The sequence below is a fragment of the Phaethon aethereus genome (genome assembly GCF_964289735.1).
Source record: "Phaethon aethereus genome assembly, chromosome: 1".
Taxonomy (NCBI): Eukaryota; Metazoa; Chordata; class Aves; order Phaethontiformes; family Phaethontidae; genus Phaethon; species Phaethon aethereus.
This window is the reverse complement of record NC_138575.1, coordinates 161787756-161802872: the sequence shown is the minus strand read 5'-3', so window position 1 is coordinate 161802872 and position 15117 is coordinate 161787756. Positions and strand designations below refer to the sequence as shown.

Below are 15117 nucleotides of genomic sequence, written 5' to 3'. Positions count from 1 at the left end.
AAAGTTACCTCAGAAAGGTAGCTTACCTCATCATAAAACTCTGGATTTTGGTGGTGATGCAGAACAGCAGCAAATGCACTTCTAGTAAATACTGGTCCACCCGGCCTACCATAGATACACTAATAATAGAAAAAGGAAAAAAAGAACAAAGAAACCCCCTGTGATCTGTTTTCACTCACATCTTATAATCTGTTTCACCTAGAATTTGAAATATTTTAACTTGTGTTTACCTTGGTTGTTTTGCACAGACAGGAGATTACATGATCTCTAGTCTGCCTGCTGTGCAGTATAGTTGATGCTGTGATTTTATCTCAGGATTCCTATAGTTGTTTTTTTTTAACTTCTTTTCTTCCAGGCACCTCTAATACACTGTGGTAGCTCATAAACACAGAGCTTGGCTCTGCAGTTGATCTAAGCTTTACTGTTTTAACTTAAAGAATTCCTCCTATGGAGTATGCACAAGCCATTTCTGTTTACAACAAGTTTATTCTTGGAATTTTTGTTGATATAAAGAAATTAATTGCTCTGAGGTTTCTTTAGTAATATTTTATATCAAAACCAAGAAAGTAATCTAGAAGTTACTCATGTCAAATGCAGGAAGACAGAAAGCTGCCATTCCAAACTAGATAAATTAATCAAGTATTACTGTGTTACTTAGCTAACTGTTCACTATTTTTTTTTATCCGTCACAAAAATCAAAAGACTAACCTTCAAAGGCAAAGAATCCTCTTCATCAGAATCCTTGAACTCAATGCATACTGCAATATTTCTAGCCTAAAGCAGTATTTAAACATAAAAACCCAAACAATTAATTGTAAGGATCATCACAGAAATATAATATGTAAAAAGTCTTAAGCAAACTAGAGAAAGAAGAATGTAGTTTTCCTGTACTCACCTTTGCAAAAGACTTTTGACTGTCATATTTCAAGTGCTTTGGATAAACATACAGATGATTGTTGTAGATGGTGAAAGGCTGACTGTGTTTTGGTATACAGGGAACAAATTCCTCTATTTCAAATGTTATTAGTGTCTTTGTACTGCTTTCAAACTGTTTCATAGGAATGTACGATGAGTTGACATAATCTGAAAATACATTTAAAAAACAATAAAAAACTGAAGAGAAAAAGCCTGAATGTCCATTTAACAGTGTTTATTAATACTTACTTGGAAAATCTGGTGACACATTATCAATTGTAACATCCAGATTTCCTAAAATAACAGGAAGTTTGGCCATCTTTTCAGGTCTATAGGAAGGAAAAAAACCTCAAAGTCAGGCTAAATGTAAAACTATCAGAGCCAGAGAAAAGAGATAATAGGAAACAGAGGCAAAAGTAATATCCTGAAATAAGAGTACAAGAGGAAAGGTGGTTCGGGGGTGGATGACTGATCTGGTCTTGCTTTTTGCCTAGATTAACAGTTTTCTTCTCTGAATTCTCAAAAAAAAAGTAAGGCTTTAGTCACAAGTGTGGAAAATAAGCATGATGTTTTTCTTTCTTTAAATCGAAATGAAAAACTTCATTAAAGATAGGCTGTGTTTGCCATGTAAAAACTCACTATCATTTGCAGCAAAGAGGGGACCTATAAGTAAGCTTTTTAAATCTCAATAGCCAGTGACAAGCATTTATGGTAATGTGGTAAACTTGGGGGAAGAGCAATGGGGGAGAGGAATCAGGTTAACAAATTCGTCTTCTACTCAGTGATTTTTTTTTCTACCTCCTCCTTTTTCCGGAGTAATAATTCACCAGCAAAATATTTACTATTAACTAGCTGACAATGAATTTCTTAGATGTTATCATGTAGCTAATTAAGAAATATGATTTGAAGTAGGAGTATTTTCCATGCTAAAACACCAACACAGAACCCTTTATTAGTAAAGGCTGTCAGCAGCATGATTTTTTAAAATTATTGCAGAGAAAGTGGATGCAAAATTTTCCCAAAATGCAATCCCGTGCTGTGAAACAAACAACTTCTCCTGGTAGGAGTCTGGATTCTAATTCCAATAACTAAGCCTTAGACATTACAACCTCTTTCTTACTAAAAGTCCTGTGAAATACTGTACATGATTCCACAAACAGAATGCTGGAACAACCAAAAGCATTTCCTTAATTCACAAAGTACAGTGATGTGGCAGGCTAATTTACTATATTAGTTTCAGTTTCAATAATATTGTTTATGGCAAGGAATATCAGTACACAGCAATTCCAATGCTATGTAAACTTCAATAAAACTTTAAGCAGCTTGCTAAAATGGAATTAAAGTATCTATTACAAACCTCATCTCCTTATCAGATTTGGTAAGCAAGAATAAAATAAAGAAACTGTAGCTCGAGCCTTTTGCAATTAGCAATTGTTGAAATCAATACAACTCCAGCTAACCGTACCATAACAGAAGTGGAAATGCCTTTGCGAAGCAGCAAAGATAGTTCTATTATTTTACATCCTATTAAATAAGGGGATTAAAACTAGTTTATTAATAGGGTCATCTGTCAGGAGATTCTTAAGCCTTGCACACAAACTGATGCAATCTTCAGCAACACTTTCAAAAAAAGGGATGACCAATGTTCTGTTATTTAGGCATGATGAGCCACATGCACTCCCCCAAGGAAGGTGGACTGGATAGTGGCTTAAATCCCTTTCCCTGAGACCTAGCATTCTCTGTCCAAGGTCAGTGAACATATGATTTATGCTTATACTTGTTTTCCTTTGAGAACCAGAAGAGTGCATTGTGAAAGCGTAACTCCTAACACAGAGCTACTTCAGGATATGATGCTTACTGCAAGTTACACATGGCATAATATTTCAGTGCTGCAAAGGAAAGATCTGGAGCTTGTATGTAGGCCTTGACTGTATTTATGTAACTTCTCTATTTGAAGTGAAAAACATACAAATTCATAAGTCAAAAGATTAGATGCTCCAGTTCAAGACCATAACGACATACAGCTTGGGAGGGGGGAGGAGGCACTTTGGGTATGGTTGGTTGGTTTTGTTTTGTTTCTTAAAGTGGGGAAATCATAGAATCTTTGGGTTGGAAGGAACCTTTAAAGGTCATCTAGTCCAACCCCCCTGCAATGAGCAGGGACATCTTCAACTGTATCACGTTGCTCAAAGCCCCGTCCAACCTGACCTTGAATGTTGCCAATGATAGGGCGTCTACCACCTCTCTGGGCCACCTGGGCCAGTGTTTCACCATCCTCACTGTCAAAAATGTATTCCTTCTATCTAGTCAAAATCTTCCCTCTTTTAGTTTGAAACCATTACCCCTTGCAAAAGGCCCTGCTAAAAAGTCTGTCGCCATCTTTCTTAGGAGGCCCCTTTAAGTACTGGAAGGCTGCAATAAAGTCTCCCCAGAGCCTTCTCTTAAGGCCAAACAACCCCAAATCTCTCAGCCTTTCCGCATAGGAGAGGTGCTCCATTTAGACTTACTTTTAACTTCTCTTTTACTTACTTTTTTTATTCTTTTTAACTTACATTTAGACTTAGAAAACTCAGACTTACTTCCTGAAATCTGCTAACAATTTCAGCATGTCTTCATTTGAAAGTTTATTACTATCTTGTCTGAAGAGAGGAGAAAATCTTGCATTTTTGTCCAGGGTTCCTGAGGCATCTTTAAACAGCGTCCTGAAAGTCAAAATCTTGTTTTCAGTTGAGTTTATGAAAGTGTTGAAATTCAATTCAGGGAATTTCTTTACTGCAAATTAGAACATACTGCACCATCCTTCATATTAAGCATTTAATACTCTTGTCATTGTAGGTGTGTTAACATATAAATAGCTCAGCCTAACAAATCAAGTGTGAACCATTTAATTCTTAGTAAAATAAAAAATACTAATAATAGAAAACAGTTGGCAATATTCAATGATTTGAATAATAACATAATGAATGTTTATAACTTTTTTTCCTACTACAGAGCTGAAGTGTAAGTTTGTTTGTCTGAAATCTTTGGTTAGTTGAAAGTAAAACAAGAAATAATTTAAATAGAACATTAAGTTTTACAGGAAGTGAGATGCAGAAAATAAGGAAAGTTAGGAAAAAATAAGAGGTTGACAAGATCTGTCCTTACCTAGCTGCCCAGGCAAAAGGCATTCTATATTGACCTAATCTCTGGCATGCCTGCTTAGCATTCTTCAAAACTTTCTGTGCAGCCTGCAAGGGACATAAAAGCTGTCATTTAAAAAAAAAAATGCTTTTTTAAAAAGCTACATTTTTTGCACCAGTAGGACACAAGGAAAAAAACACATATGGACACTGATATGAATTGGGAAATCTTCTAAAGGAGATTAATCCTAAATGTGTGAGTGAAGACAAATGAAAATACCTCTTAACAATTAATTTCACATTAAACAGGGCCTGCTGATTTCACAGAATTTCATGGGTGAAAACACAGACCCATTCTACACCCTCAATAATACATATTTAATTAAGTGAGAAAAAAATTATTATGTACAAAACTCATATGAAAGCTAGAGCAAAATGCAACTGGTTTTTAGGACACAACTGTGTTCCCAGATAAAAACACACCCCCCTTGCTTCCCTATTCACCACCCACTCTGTACCAGAACACATTCCTGAAGAGTTAACAGTAAAATACACTGCAATACTTGTAGTACAAGTACACACAGAATACAGGGAGGAGTTGTATCATGATCACATGGACAATTCTACCTATGGACATTGCAACATTGTTTTCATTAAAACTTAAAATTTTTGGTTTTGTTAACTTTTAAGTGAACAAACAAATCCATTATATAGAACCAACATATATAACACTCAGAGCTAGAAACACACTAGTTTGAGTGGGTTTAACACCAAGTTGAACCACTTGAGATAAAGCAGAAGCTCCTGACAGAGCAGTGGGCTTCTCTTTTCCAGAAACCTGCTTCTCATATGTGCCTACACAGAGCAAAATTATTTGCCAGATGCAGAAAAACACAGAGTAAGCCTGCCTGAATATTATTCCAGATTTATACTGTTGACACTATGAAAAGTTGTTTCTATTAGTGTGTTGTTTGAACCAACTCTCCGTTATCCTTTCCTGTAAAAAGGGGGAAATTACACTCAGAAGCATAGAACCTTTATAAGTAATCATCATTAATCCACTGTATTCAATGTTTAAGGGGCGAACAGGTGATCTCTCTTGGCTATAGAATCTGCTGCTTCCATTTTCCCCTCTCCTTGCCCAGAGTAGTAATTCTGTGGGGAACTGGAATTTGCTCATTGCGCTGACACACATGGAGGCCTACATAGCTTGTACCGTTCTGTTTTGTTTCAAATTAACACGGTGTAATCCCAGAGACCAAAGAAAGAAAAAAATCCAAACTAAGTGTTCAACTATATAAAATTATAAGCAAATGAATACCAGAAATGGACAGCATACGTTAATATAACCATGAATGTTCCTACTGACTACTCTTGCAGTAGTCAGCAACACAAGTCTAGCGCTCAGCATCAAATTTGGGAACATTTGGGCTTACTTAACCTTCCCACGTGGCTCAGGCCCAAGACCACGAAAAGCAGTTACTCAGTTCAGGTTTGTTTTAACGCAGTAGCAGTCAACATACACTTCAAAACCAGACTCCTAAAATACAAAGCTGCTGTTTTCCAATGATAGCTGAAAAAAATCTCAAGTATTCTTGGAAAAGCAAATCAGTAGTCTGATCTATATTAAGACCAAGTGAAAAATACCATTTTTTTTAATGTGTAGATTAGCCAGCATTAAATCAGTAGGAAAGAACACTGTTCCTCTGCAGAGACTGGAAGTTAACCCTTCCTTCTTCCCTTTCACTAGCTGAAAACAGGAAGAATGTCAACAGTAGCTGAGGTTGCTTACAAATAAACTTTTTCTCCTAGTATCTTGGTCCAACTATTTAAGCACAACTGTAAATCAACAAAATTAAAACTCTTTCTTCAGTGACAGACGGGAAATAGCAATTGACAAAGGTTCTTGTAGATATGTTTTGGAAAACACTACAATGTTATGTCATCCTAGACTCCTGTAAACTTAAGATGTTTCAGTGGTCTATTTCCAAAAGTGATTGGGAGTTCTATCAAATCTGCAAAGCATTTTATACATAAAAACAGAAGCTTAATGAGCTTAATGGTTCTGAAGGAAAAAACAGCAAGTGCAGATAAAGTTACAGTAAGCTCTGGTCACCATAAAGTGACACAAAGGAAAAGTCAACAACAATGATATAGTAAATAAGATGCATTAACTAAGAGAGGTATACAGTTAATTTCTGACTTATATTTAATATTTCACTGTTCAACAAGTTTCAACTCAACTTTCACATTGACGTCTAACATTCTTTTGTGAAATCAGTTTATATCAAGCCATTTAAAAAATTATAGATTATGTCACAATTATAAAAAGCTAAATAAGTATTTCCCAATATGTTACACTATCTATAATGTTTCAATTCATAATAGTTACTAGTAATAACTACAACTTACTAAATCAAATCATCCCCTTATCTCCGTTTCCTATAAAAGAACTAAGCTTTTAATTGATATTTCTTAATCTGCAATCAAGCTGTCTTGCCTCAGCATTTTTTCCATGCCACAGAAAAAGAAAACATACCTTTGAAGAATCTGAACTTTTCATATATGGTTCAGCACAATGTGTAATACTTCCCTGTAATACTTTTTCTATTCTAGCCACGAGGAAAATGTCAGTATGAGGACACGTGACTGAGAATATTCCCTAGAAATAAAACAAGATATAAATATAGCACATTTTACATTACATAATAGAAAACCACCCGAAGCATGTAGGAAAACTCTCTACTTCTATCCAAAATCCTACTAATTCTTTAAGCTACTAGTTCTTACCTGCTTTGGATATTGTAACACTGTTTCATGCATGTCTTGAATTCTGTGTATGCTATCACCACTGCCATTCATCATTTGTTGAGATGTACTGGATAACATGTGCCGTACTGAGGCATGGTTCAAATCAACATGGAAATCTGCTGAAATCTTCCGGTTGTTTTTAATATCAAATAGTGATAATGTGACAAAGAAAGGTTCTACCTAGACAGTTAAAAAAAGAATCAACTGTCATTGCTGGCATCTATATTACTGTAAAAATGTGTATGAAAGGAAGATGAGTAACATTTTCATAAACAGTTACACACAGCCATCACTCTAGAATTTACTCACAAGCTATAAAAGAAAAATTCCACCTTTTGCAACAAAACAAAAAGATTAGTAGCAAAGCTACTTTTCGTAGGATTTAGGCTCTCATTTTCATATAAAGGAGTAGAAAAACCCCCAGAAAATAGGTTTCTCAATCACAGCAAATAATTCCTGCCATTAAGAATAGCGCCAACAAAATATTAAGACATTCGCTACAATATTAACAGAAAATAAATAGATTAATTATTTACATTTGTTGTTGGTCCTTCTTCATTTTCTGCAACACAGCTTTGCAAATTAAAAGATAAATCGTTACACTTCACAAGAATTTTTTTTCCAAATTTTTCTTCAAATGGCTTCACTTCTGGTTCAATACCAGAAAAGTCAAGTTTCTTTAGAAAGAGGAAAGAAAAATAAGGTAAGTTATTTCTCATCTCAAAAGGATAAACATAAAAGAAAACAACATGCTTCCTCGTAAAAAAGTCTAACCTGTGCATCTGGGTCCAAGGCAAAAAGTCTAACTCTGCTTTCACTTTTCAACTTGATTTCTGCTTCTCTGGTACTCTGTTCAAAATAAGAAAAGAAGTCTTAGTAACACACCATTAAATGAAAGTGGTTTTCAATTTCATTCCTTTTTCTGTGACATTCAAAGCTTTACATGTTTTTAATTCATGCGCTCTTCTCTCCCTGAGCTTTGCAACTCCTGAGTTTAAATTGCTCCATCACGTCTGAGTAAAAAGTAAGAGAAGGCTACTCTCCTCTAAAGGCTTTTCCAGGCCTCAAAAAACCCCCATACATCAGCAACATGTAACCTTCCAAACTCATGGGAAGTATACTCCAGTGTAGCTCATATAGCATTTTGCCTCCTTAAACAATAAATAGCTTTCATAACACTATTTTATGAAGAAGAAGAAGAAAAAAAAAAACACAAAAAAGGTATGAATGTAGTTAAAGGTCAGAGCTATCCTAAGACCATAAGATTGCTCAGGAAACAACAGGTTACCTAAATTAAGAAACACCATCAGAGCTCTTTTTCTTTTTTCTTTTTCTTGTGGGTTTTGTGTTTTGTTTTGGGTTTTTTTTTTTCCTTTTCTTGAGCTCTGCTGCCAAAGAAGTGGTTTTCCTTTGGTTAGATGGAAAAACCCAAAAAACTTCCAAAAGATAAAACCCTCACACTTAGAAGTTACTTTGCAGAGTACACTGTACACTGATCCTGCCTAGGATTTGTGGATACCTACCTATTAACAGTAAACAAAAGTAAAGTGGAACAAAATAGAATGTGAAAATTGATGGTATACATAGGTTACTTTTTTTTAAAAAAAGTATTATTTATAGAATATTCTATGATTTTTAAAGTCACAGGACATGACAAATGGACATAGGCATGCGCCAGAATTACCCATGTAGGAGAGTTGCCATTCCCAAAGTAGAAGCTGGCTATGAGATATGTATTAATGAGATACAAAGTACTACATTACAGGCAGGTGTCTATTTTTGGATCAGTGTGCAGGGGTTAAAAGAAGTTACCAACCTAAAATGCTCAACACTGACCATCAGCTGGAAGTGATCTGCTGTCTACATCTGCTTTGCTGGAGGTTGAATAAACTCCTACTATGTCTCAAGAAAAAGAAAAAAACAAAAACCATCGGCTCTAAGAGCTCAAAATCCTATTTTAGGTTGATAATAATATTTTTTTTAAATGTACTTAAAGGATACATTACAGAAGAGGAAGTTCTGAGGTGTAATTTTGAGTATAGATGCTCTAATGGATTTCATTCACGTTGTTATCTTTAATACACAGGAGAAAAGACAAAAATTTTTGTGAAAAACACTCGATAGCAGCAGAGTATTGGCAGACTTTCCTTGTTCAACAGCCAGTAGGATTGAGAAATACAGGAGTAAACTCTGAAGAAGTTTAAAGATGGCAAGAAGGTTGCATGTATGTTTTGGAAAGCAAATAGCCAGTGGCAAGAACTGAAGAGGATGATCTAGTCATAGGAGCAAGATGAAAACTGTTTCAGCTAACACATCTTGAATAGTTTTAGATTCTTTGGTGTTTTGTGTATTAAAGACAAGACAATATGTATTTCTGATTGATACATAAGGGGCAGTCAGTCAGAAGTCAGGAACTGAAAATGTATGTAGTCATCAACCCTGTCTACAGCACAGCAGTAGACATTTCCTCATCTGTAAAACAGGGACAATGTTTTCCTACCTCAAGGAATACTGGGACCCGTAATGGTTAAGGAGGTACTTGGGCACACTGATCATGACAGTCACATAGTTATTCAAGATAAGGGTCTAATTTGTTTTCTCTGAAGATTAAAAAAAAAAATCAACAACAAAAACCCTACATTCACTCTTTGTAATTAAGTTACAGATGAAAGGAACATGAAGTAGGCAGGACAGATTGAGGTATACATATGCACATCTGTGCACTGAAGCACACAATACCATCTTATTAATTCATGTTATAAACAGCTGTTGATAGAAAAACAAAGGTTTGGCGATGTACTCACAAGGGTTAAACCTTTCCAAGGAAGACTGTTTTCCCCCTATTGTCAGGTGCTCTACAATCACCTCTGAAGGAATTTCTCTTTCCTCATAAGGATATGAGGTCAGTTATTGTGAAAATCTCCTCCTACAACCAACAAAAATAATAGAGCAACTATAAACTCTTCTAAAAGAGGGCTCAATGCCTCTTAAGTCTTCCACTGGGGAAAAAAGAACCAAACCCAAACAGCAGCTGAAAAGACAATGCAAGAAAGGATAGAGGACAAAAAAAAAAATCCTCAAAACAAAGAGCACTTATGTAGAGTAATCAAGTTCAGGCTAATGCAAATGGGCAGATTTTTCCCTGTAATTCTCCTCAGGGAAAAAAGGCTAAAAAAATACTTTAGGGCAAATAATTCCAAAAGGTAGTATTTAGTAAAGATTAACTAGAATGGGAAAAACTGAAAAACTTATTTTGAAGGAAACAAAAATTTAAATGGGTTATAACCATGGACAAAAAAAAGCCAGTGCATAAAGAGCTGAGAAAAATAACACTCTAGAAAAATACCTAGCTTAAAGAGCTGCATGATTCCAATCAGAAGGTTATGAAAACGGGAAGCAGCATTTGTAGTACTAAAACAATACGCAGGTGCTGCAGCCCTGAATAAAAGTCCCCTCTGTAAGTCATATGGAACCTAAGCATTCCAGTAACTCTTGACTATAAAGAAAATTCTCCCATACAATGAGAGCAACTAATTTTATATTTGTTTCTGAAATAAATTTTCACAGCTTCATGAAAGTATGCTGTTTGATGCTTACAGCTCCTCCAAGGAAAACTTGATTGTATGCACCACAATCCAAATTAATTTCTAGAGAGCCGTAGCTGGAGTTAGATAATCACATAATAGCTTTTTGTGTACATGTGCTAAGTTGATTACAAAGCAGTAACAGAAAGAATTAAGTCAGGCAACCAATTTGAGTGCTAAAAGCCTGTTAATGTATTCTGACTGGATCTTTTGATATGTTAGCTATTGTAATATCTATTAAAATTCTATCTAGAATTTGTTTTACTGATCGTTCTTAGTTAACAAGCTGCACTCCCTTCAGGAGTGGTTACTGGGTCAGACAGATCCTCAGAAAAGAAAAGGAGAGCATGCCAGACCACGGTCAAGCAGAAACGTTTCAAGATTGCAGGCTGTGCCACAGAGAAGAAAGTGTAAGGAAGCCACAGGAAGGCATTTGGATTCTGAAACTTCAACAGAAAAAGGTCACCAGCTCCAGTCCTTAGGTGATTTAACAAAAATTTCTCCCTTAGAGAAAAACTTACTGCAACACACAAATCATTGCTTTAACTGAAATAAAGTCTGCAACTGGGCTGAGGAAGAGTTGCTGTTATTTTCTGTTTATTTTTATTTTATTCTTATTTCTATTTCTACCACATCTCTGGGAGAACAAAATTGAAAAGCAAGAACTATAGCCATACAAGAAGTATCCATGAACTTGCCAGCACATTACAAACACAAGCATCTTAAAATACATTCACATCTTCACTGCTATTTTGCTGCTCTGGACTTCTAACTATAAAAATAAAACTTGACTTTAGTATAACTAGATTTCTATAGAAATACTTTAGCACTTACCTGCACGCAATAAATACAAAATATACAAAATACAATAAACTAGTAAAATAATAAAACATGCTGCTTTTAAACAGCATGTCAAGATTTACATAAGCACCTTTAAGACAGTAGCTAGTTTGCTTCCAAAAAGCAGAAAATGAAGAGGCTCAATAACCACATCTACTCATGAAAGAGCTTCTAAGCTTTCAAAGCATGACAAACTGACTGGCAGCTAGCAGCCAATACCTTACCTTTACTGAAAGTTCATGTGGCTAACTTAACATTTATATCCTGAGTTGGCATTTACAATGTATGTTACCTTGGCAATTTCAGGATAGTAGTTATCAAAACTACTTGAAGAGCTTTCCATTTTGCTTTGTTCATCATCTGAAATTATAAAACCACATTTAAAAAATTAAAAATAATTAAAAACCACCACCAACAACAACAACAAAAAAATCAAAAAACCCCAAGCTACTCACAAAACTGTGTAGCAAAAATATTTCTGATTTTTTTTTTTAGAAAAACACTCCTACTCCCTCCAAAAATTACTTTTGTGAACATAAATAGGTTATGGATGACTCCATCATTTCATTTTGAAGCAGTGACTTCTTGGAAGATATAACCAATTACATAAATTGGTAAAGCAACAGTTAAGTTACAATCTTACCTAGAAAATAGCTTTAATACCAATTTTGATATCTGCATGGAGAAAGGAGATTCTCAATGCACAAATTTACATTATTCTTTCCACTATGCCTCGTAAATTGATTTCAAAACAAGTTCCCCCTGTTCGTTAGGTTCCCAGCTTTACTCTCCAACAGTTACTAGATTTACAAAGCAATCATTCAGTTAGCTATAAGCATCTTACAGTTCTAAGGTCAACCGGGGACCACTGACCAAAATGTCTTTCACAGGCATCTCTTTTTCCGATTTGCTTTTGTTGCATACATCATCTTAAATTCTTGCAATCTTCACCAAAGACTTTGATATCTGATTTTAAAGACTAATGATCCCTTTTGGTATATTGTGCTATTAATAAGCAGAACATCCTTTTATAGTCTCTTCCAGGTTCTTCTGGATATGCATACACTTGGTCTCATACCAGTTGCCCTCCCCATCCACTCTCAAGCGGAAAAATGCGTAAGGCGACATCTAGACGATATATCCTTTTGTCACCAAACTATCAACCATACCTACACCACATTCCTTACAGGTATCTGCCTTACCTACTGTTAAAGGGCTCCAACGGAAAAGATTCTACACCCAAGCAATCTATTTCAGTACTTTAGGGAAATATTTGTGGTCAAGGCAGTTACATCTAAATTTAAAGTCCCTCACTGCAACCACAGTTTCTTATTCTTCTACCTACAGTGACCACTGAACAGATGATTCAATTTTCAGCAGCATTTTACACATTTCAAAACAAGTACCTCCTAAATTTCCTCTTCTCCTTAAACTGCCTTGGTCCTGATTTTTCATTGTGGGTTCTATTTTTCTAGACTTCTGATCAGTGTCACTGTTCTCTTCTAGATTTACCTCAACTGGAATCAATACAGAACAGTGCTATTTTAATGCCAACAGGTCAAAACTCTCATCAGTTCAAACAGACAGTGAAAAGCTCTATAATTTTTATGACCAAAGAAAACAAAAAATTTAGCAACAATAAAGCTTTTCTTTCCAAATGTATGTACGCAGACGTTGTTACATAACTGTATTAGCATTGCTAGAAACTCTGCTTACCTTCATGAGACTCCCCATTTCTTTTTTCTTGCATTGCAGCCTCGAAGTTAAGCTGTAGGATTTTGTTCAGAGTGTTTATCCATTCTTCCATTTCAAGTTCACTGTCTGCAGCTAAAAGGTAACTACTCTTGTCTTGCATCTTGAGCTCAAATGCAAAACGTCTGACTTTATTGTTCTATAAGAAAATAAAAGGTCTTTTTAGTATCTTTACATACTGTCTACTCACAATAAAAGGAAGTTACATCTATTTCAGATCTTTCAACAAAAATACGTAGTTTGGTATTTTGAGCAAGTGTATTATAATTACACTTTTTCCTCTCTGACATTTGACCTGTTTGATGTTATTCGTAGCTCTGCAACAAGTGCAATTATGAAAGGTTTTTCAGTTTGCCCTCATGATTCTGCTCATAATAAGTTTTAAAAAACAAAAAATAAATTTCCCAATATCAAGTCTTCACGTTCTTAAATGATCTAGAAGTGAAGCTAACTAAGGTCTACTGATTAAAAAAAACATGAAAATATTAATATATGAGTGAGAATCATTTGCACGTTGTGATTTTATACCAGGGGTTAAATCATAACCAAACTCAACCCTGAATGCCCCAACATTGCTAGTCTTTTAAATATACGTGAAGTTGGGAATCAATTCCTCTTTTGTTCCTTAACCATTATTGTCATCCTTTTGCACAATTTAAATCAAGGCTTCAAATACTACCTAGCTTGACTCATATTCCAGCAAATGAATTCACAAGTCTTAAATAAAAATTCTGTATTTCCATCAATTTATATATTAAAAAATTGATAATCCATTAGATAATCATTAAAACAAATGATAAGACAGACTTAACTGATAGAGGGCTGTTTGTTTATTTTAAGTTAAACTACATGCCAAATTACATTATTGTTTCTCTATACCTCAGATTTTTCATTTATCAGACTAACTACTGGTTGGTAAAACAGTCAGCTTTCTACCAAAGATGAGTTTGGGTTAAGGAGGATACAAACAAATGTAGGGAACCCAGATCTAAGGCAGTCTTACCAATTAACATCAGTACTGAAGTAAATGAAAAAACTTAAGAATTGTAACCTTTAACTTTCACAGTATAAAACCCTGACATAGGTGGTACATACAACACTTCTCTGTTTTCCCAAATCACTGAATTAGAGCAACCATGCCTATATATATGACTATATGTGTGAATATATACACTGCATATATTATGTGACTGCATCTCTCTGTGATGCAGAAAAGTCTCAATATACTTCAGTATTAAAACAAAACAAAAAAACAACAAAACAAAACAAACCCCAAAGAGTATTTTGGGAATTCCTGTCTTTTCATTTAATATTAAGTGTTGGGGGAAAAAACCCCCACACAAGTACAACAAAACCAAACAAAAGCAAAAACCCCTACTGCATATATTCAGTATTCCTCTTATACAAATACTGATGAAGGAGCATATTCTGTTCTATTCAGCTTTATTTTTAATGTCTGTTAGTGAAGTCATCATTTTTCTCTCTTGTGTATCTACGGCCTTTGAAGAATAAGTAAGCATATGTGCTATATGAACTCAAAACAGAAATGAGAAATGTTATACAAATGCAATAGGAACTAGTCCCCCCTCACCAAAAAGACTTACTCTGAAACAAGTAGTTTGATTCTAAGAACAAAAGCTTGTAAACACTTCTACCTAAGAAGAACAACCATTTCTATGAATTCCAAGTCAGACTACTGCAAAGTACAGTGGCTGGGGTCCTGACCATTTTTTATTTTATTTTCCTCTTCCATTAAATGGAAATGCAATTTCTACTGTGTAGAGACCACTTTTTTCTCGTATGAGTTTCTAGATGCTAATGTAACACCAATAATAAGTAACAGTAAAACAACTAATATAATAAGATCAGCCAGAGGGGATACAGTACATAATATAAAACAATAATACATCTGGAATACAGCCAGTAGGTATAATATTTCATAGTTCAAAATCTCATTTACTTGCCCCTAACCAACAATTCAAATGAAGAAAACAGCTATTTCCAAACCTCTTTATTCTAGCTATTGAATGACTTCATACTTCAACTTAAAATGACTTCAGAGGTGAGCATTAACTTATTTGCGTTTTACACCTGAT

At 34.9% G+C, this 15117-nt stretch overlaps 1 protein-coding gene across 7 annotated transcripts in view; it reads right to left on the bottom strand.

The window, feature by feature from the left end:
- DOCK9 (dedicator of cytokinesis 9) overlaps nucleotides 1–15117 on the bottom strand; it is a gene marked incomplete at its 5' end in the record, with an annotated part of 129939 nt that overhangs the window by 62425 nt on the left and 52397 nt on the right. For all 7 annotated transcript variants that reach the window (XM_082000816.1, XM_082000818.1, XM_082000819.1 and 4 more), the window contains 12 exons: nucleotides 27–119; nucleotides 709–774; nucleotides 896–1083; nucleotides 1165–1244; nucleotides 3495–3617; nucleotides 4060–4142; nucleotides 6574–6696; nucleotides 6825–7025; nucleotides 7382–7522; nucleotides 7620–7694; nucleotides 11562–11629; nucleotides 12986–13160. In XM_082000816.1, coding sequence (XP_081856942.1) covers nucleotides 27–119; nucleotides 709–774; nucleotides 896–1083; nucleotides 1165–1244; nucleotides 3495–3617; nucleotides 4060–4142; nucleotides 6574–6696; nucleotides 6825–7025; nucleotides 7382–7522; nucleotides 7620–7694; nucleotides 11562–11629; nucleotides 12986–13160 — 1416 coding nt within the window. The remainder of the gene's footprint in view (nucleotides 1–26; nucleotides 120–708; nucleotides 775–895; nucleotides 1084–1164; nucleotides 1245–3494; nucleotides 3618–4059; nucleotides 4143–6573; nucleotides 6697–6824; nucleotides 7026–7381; nucleotides 7523–7619; nucleotides 7695–11561; nucleotides 11630–12985; nucleotides 13161–15117) is intronic.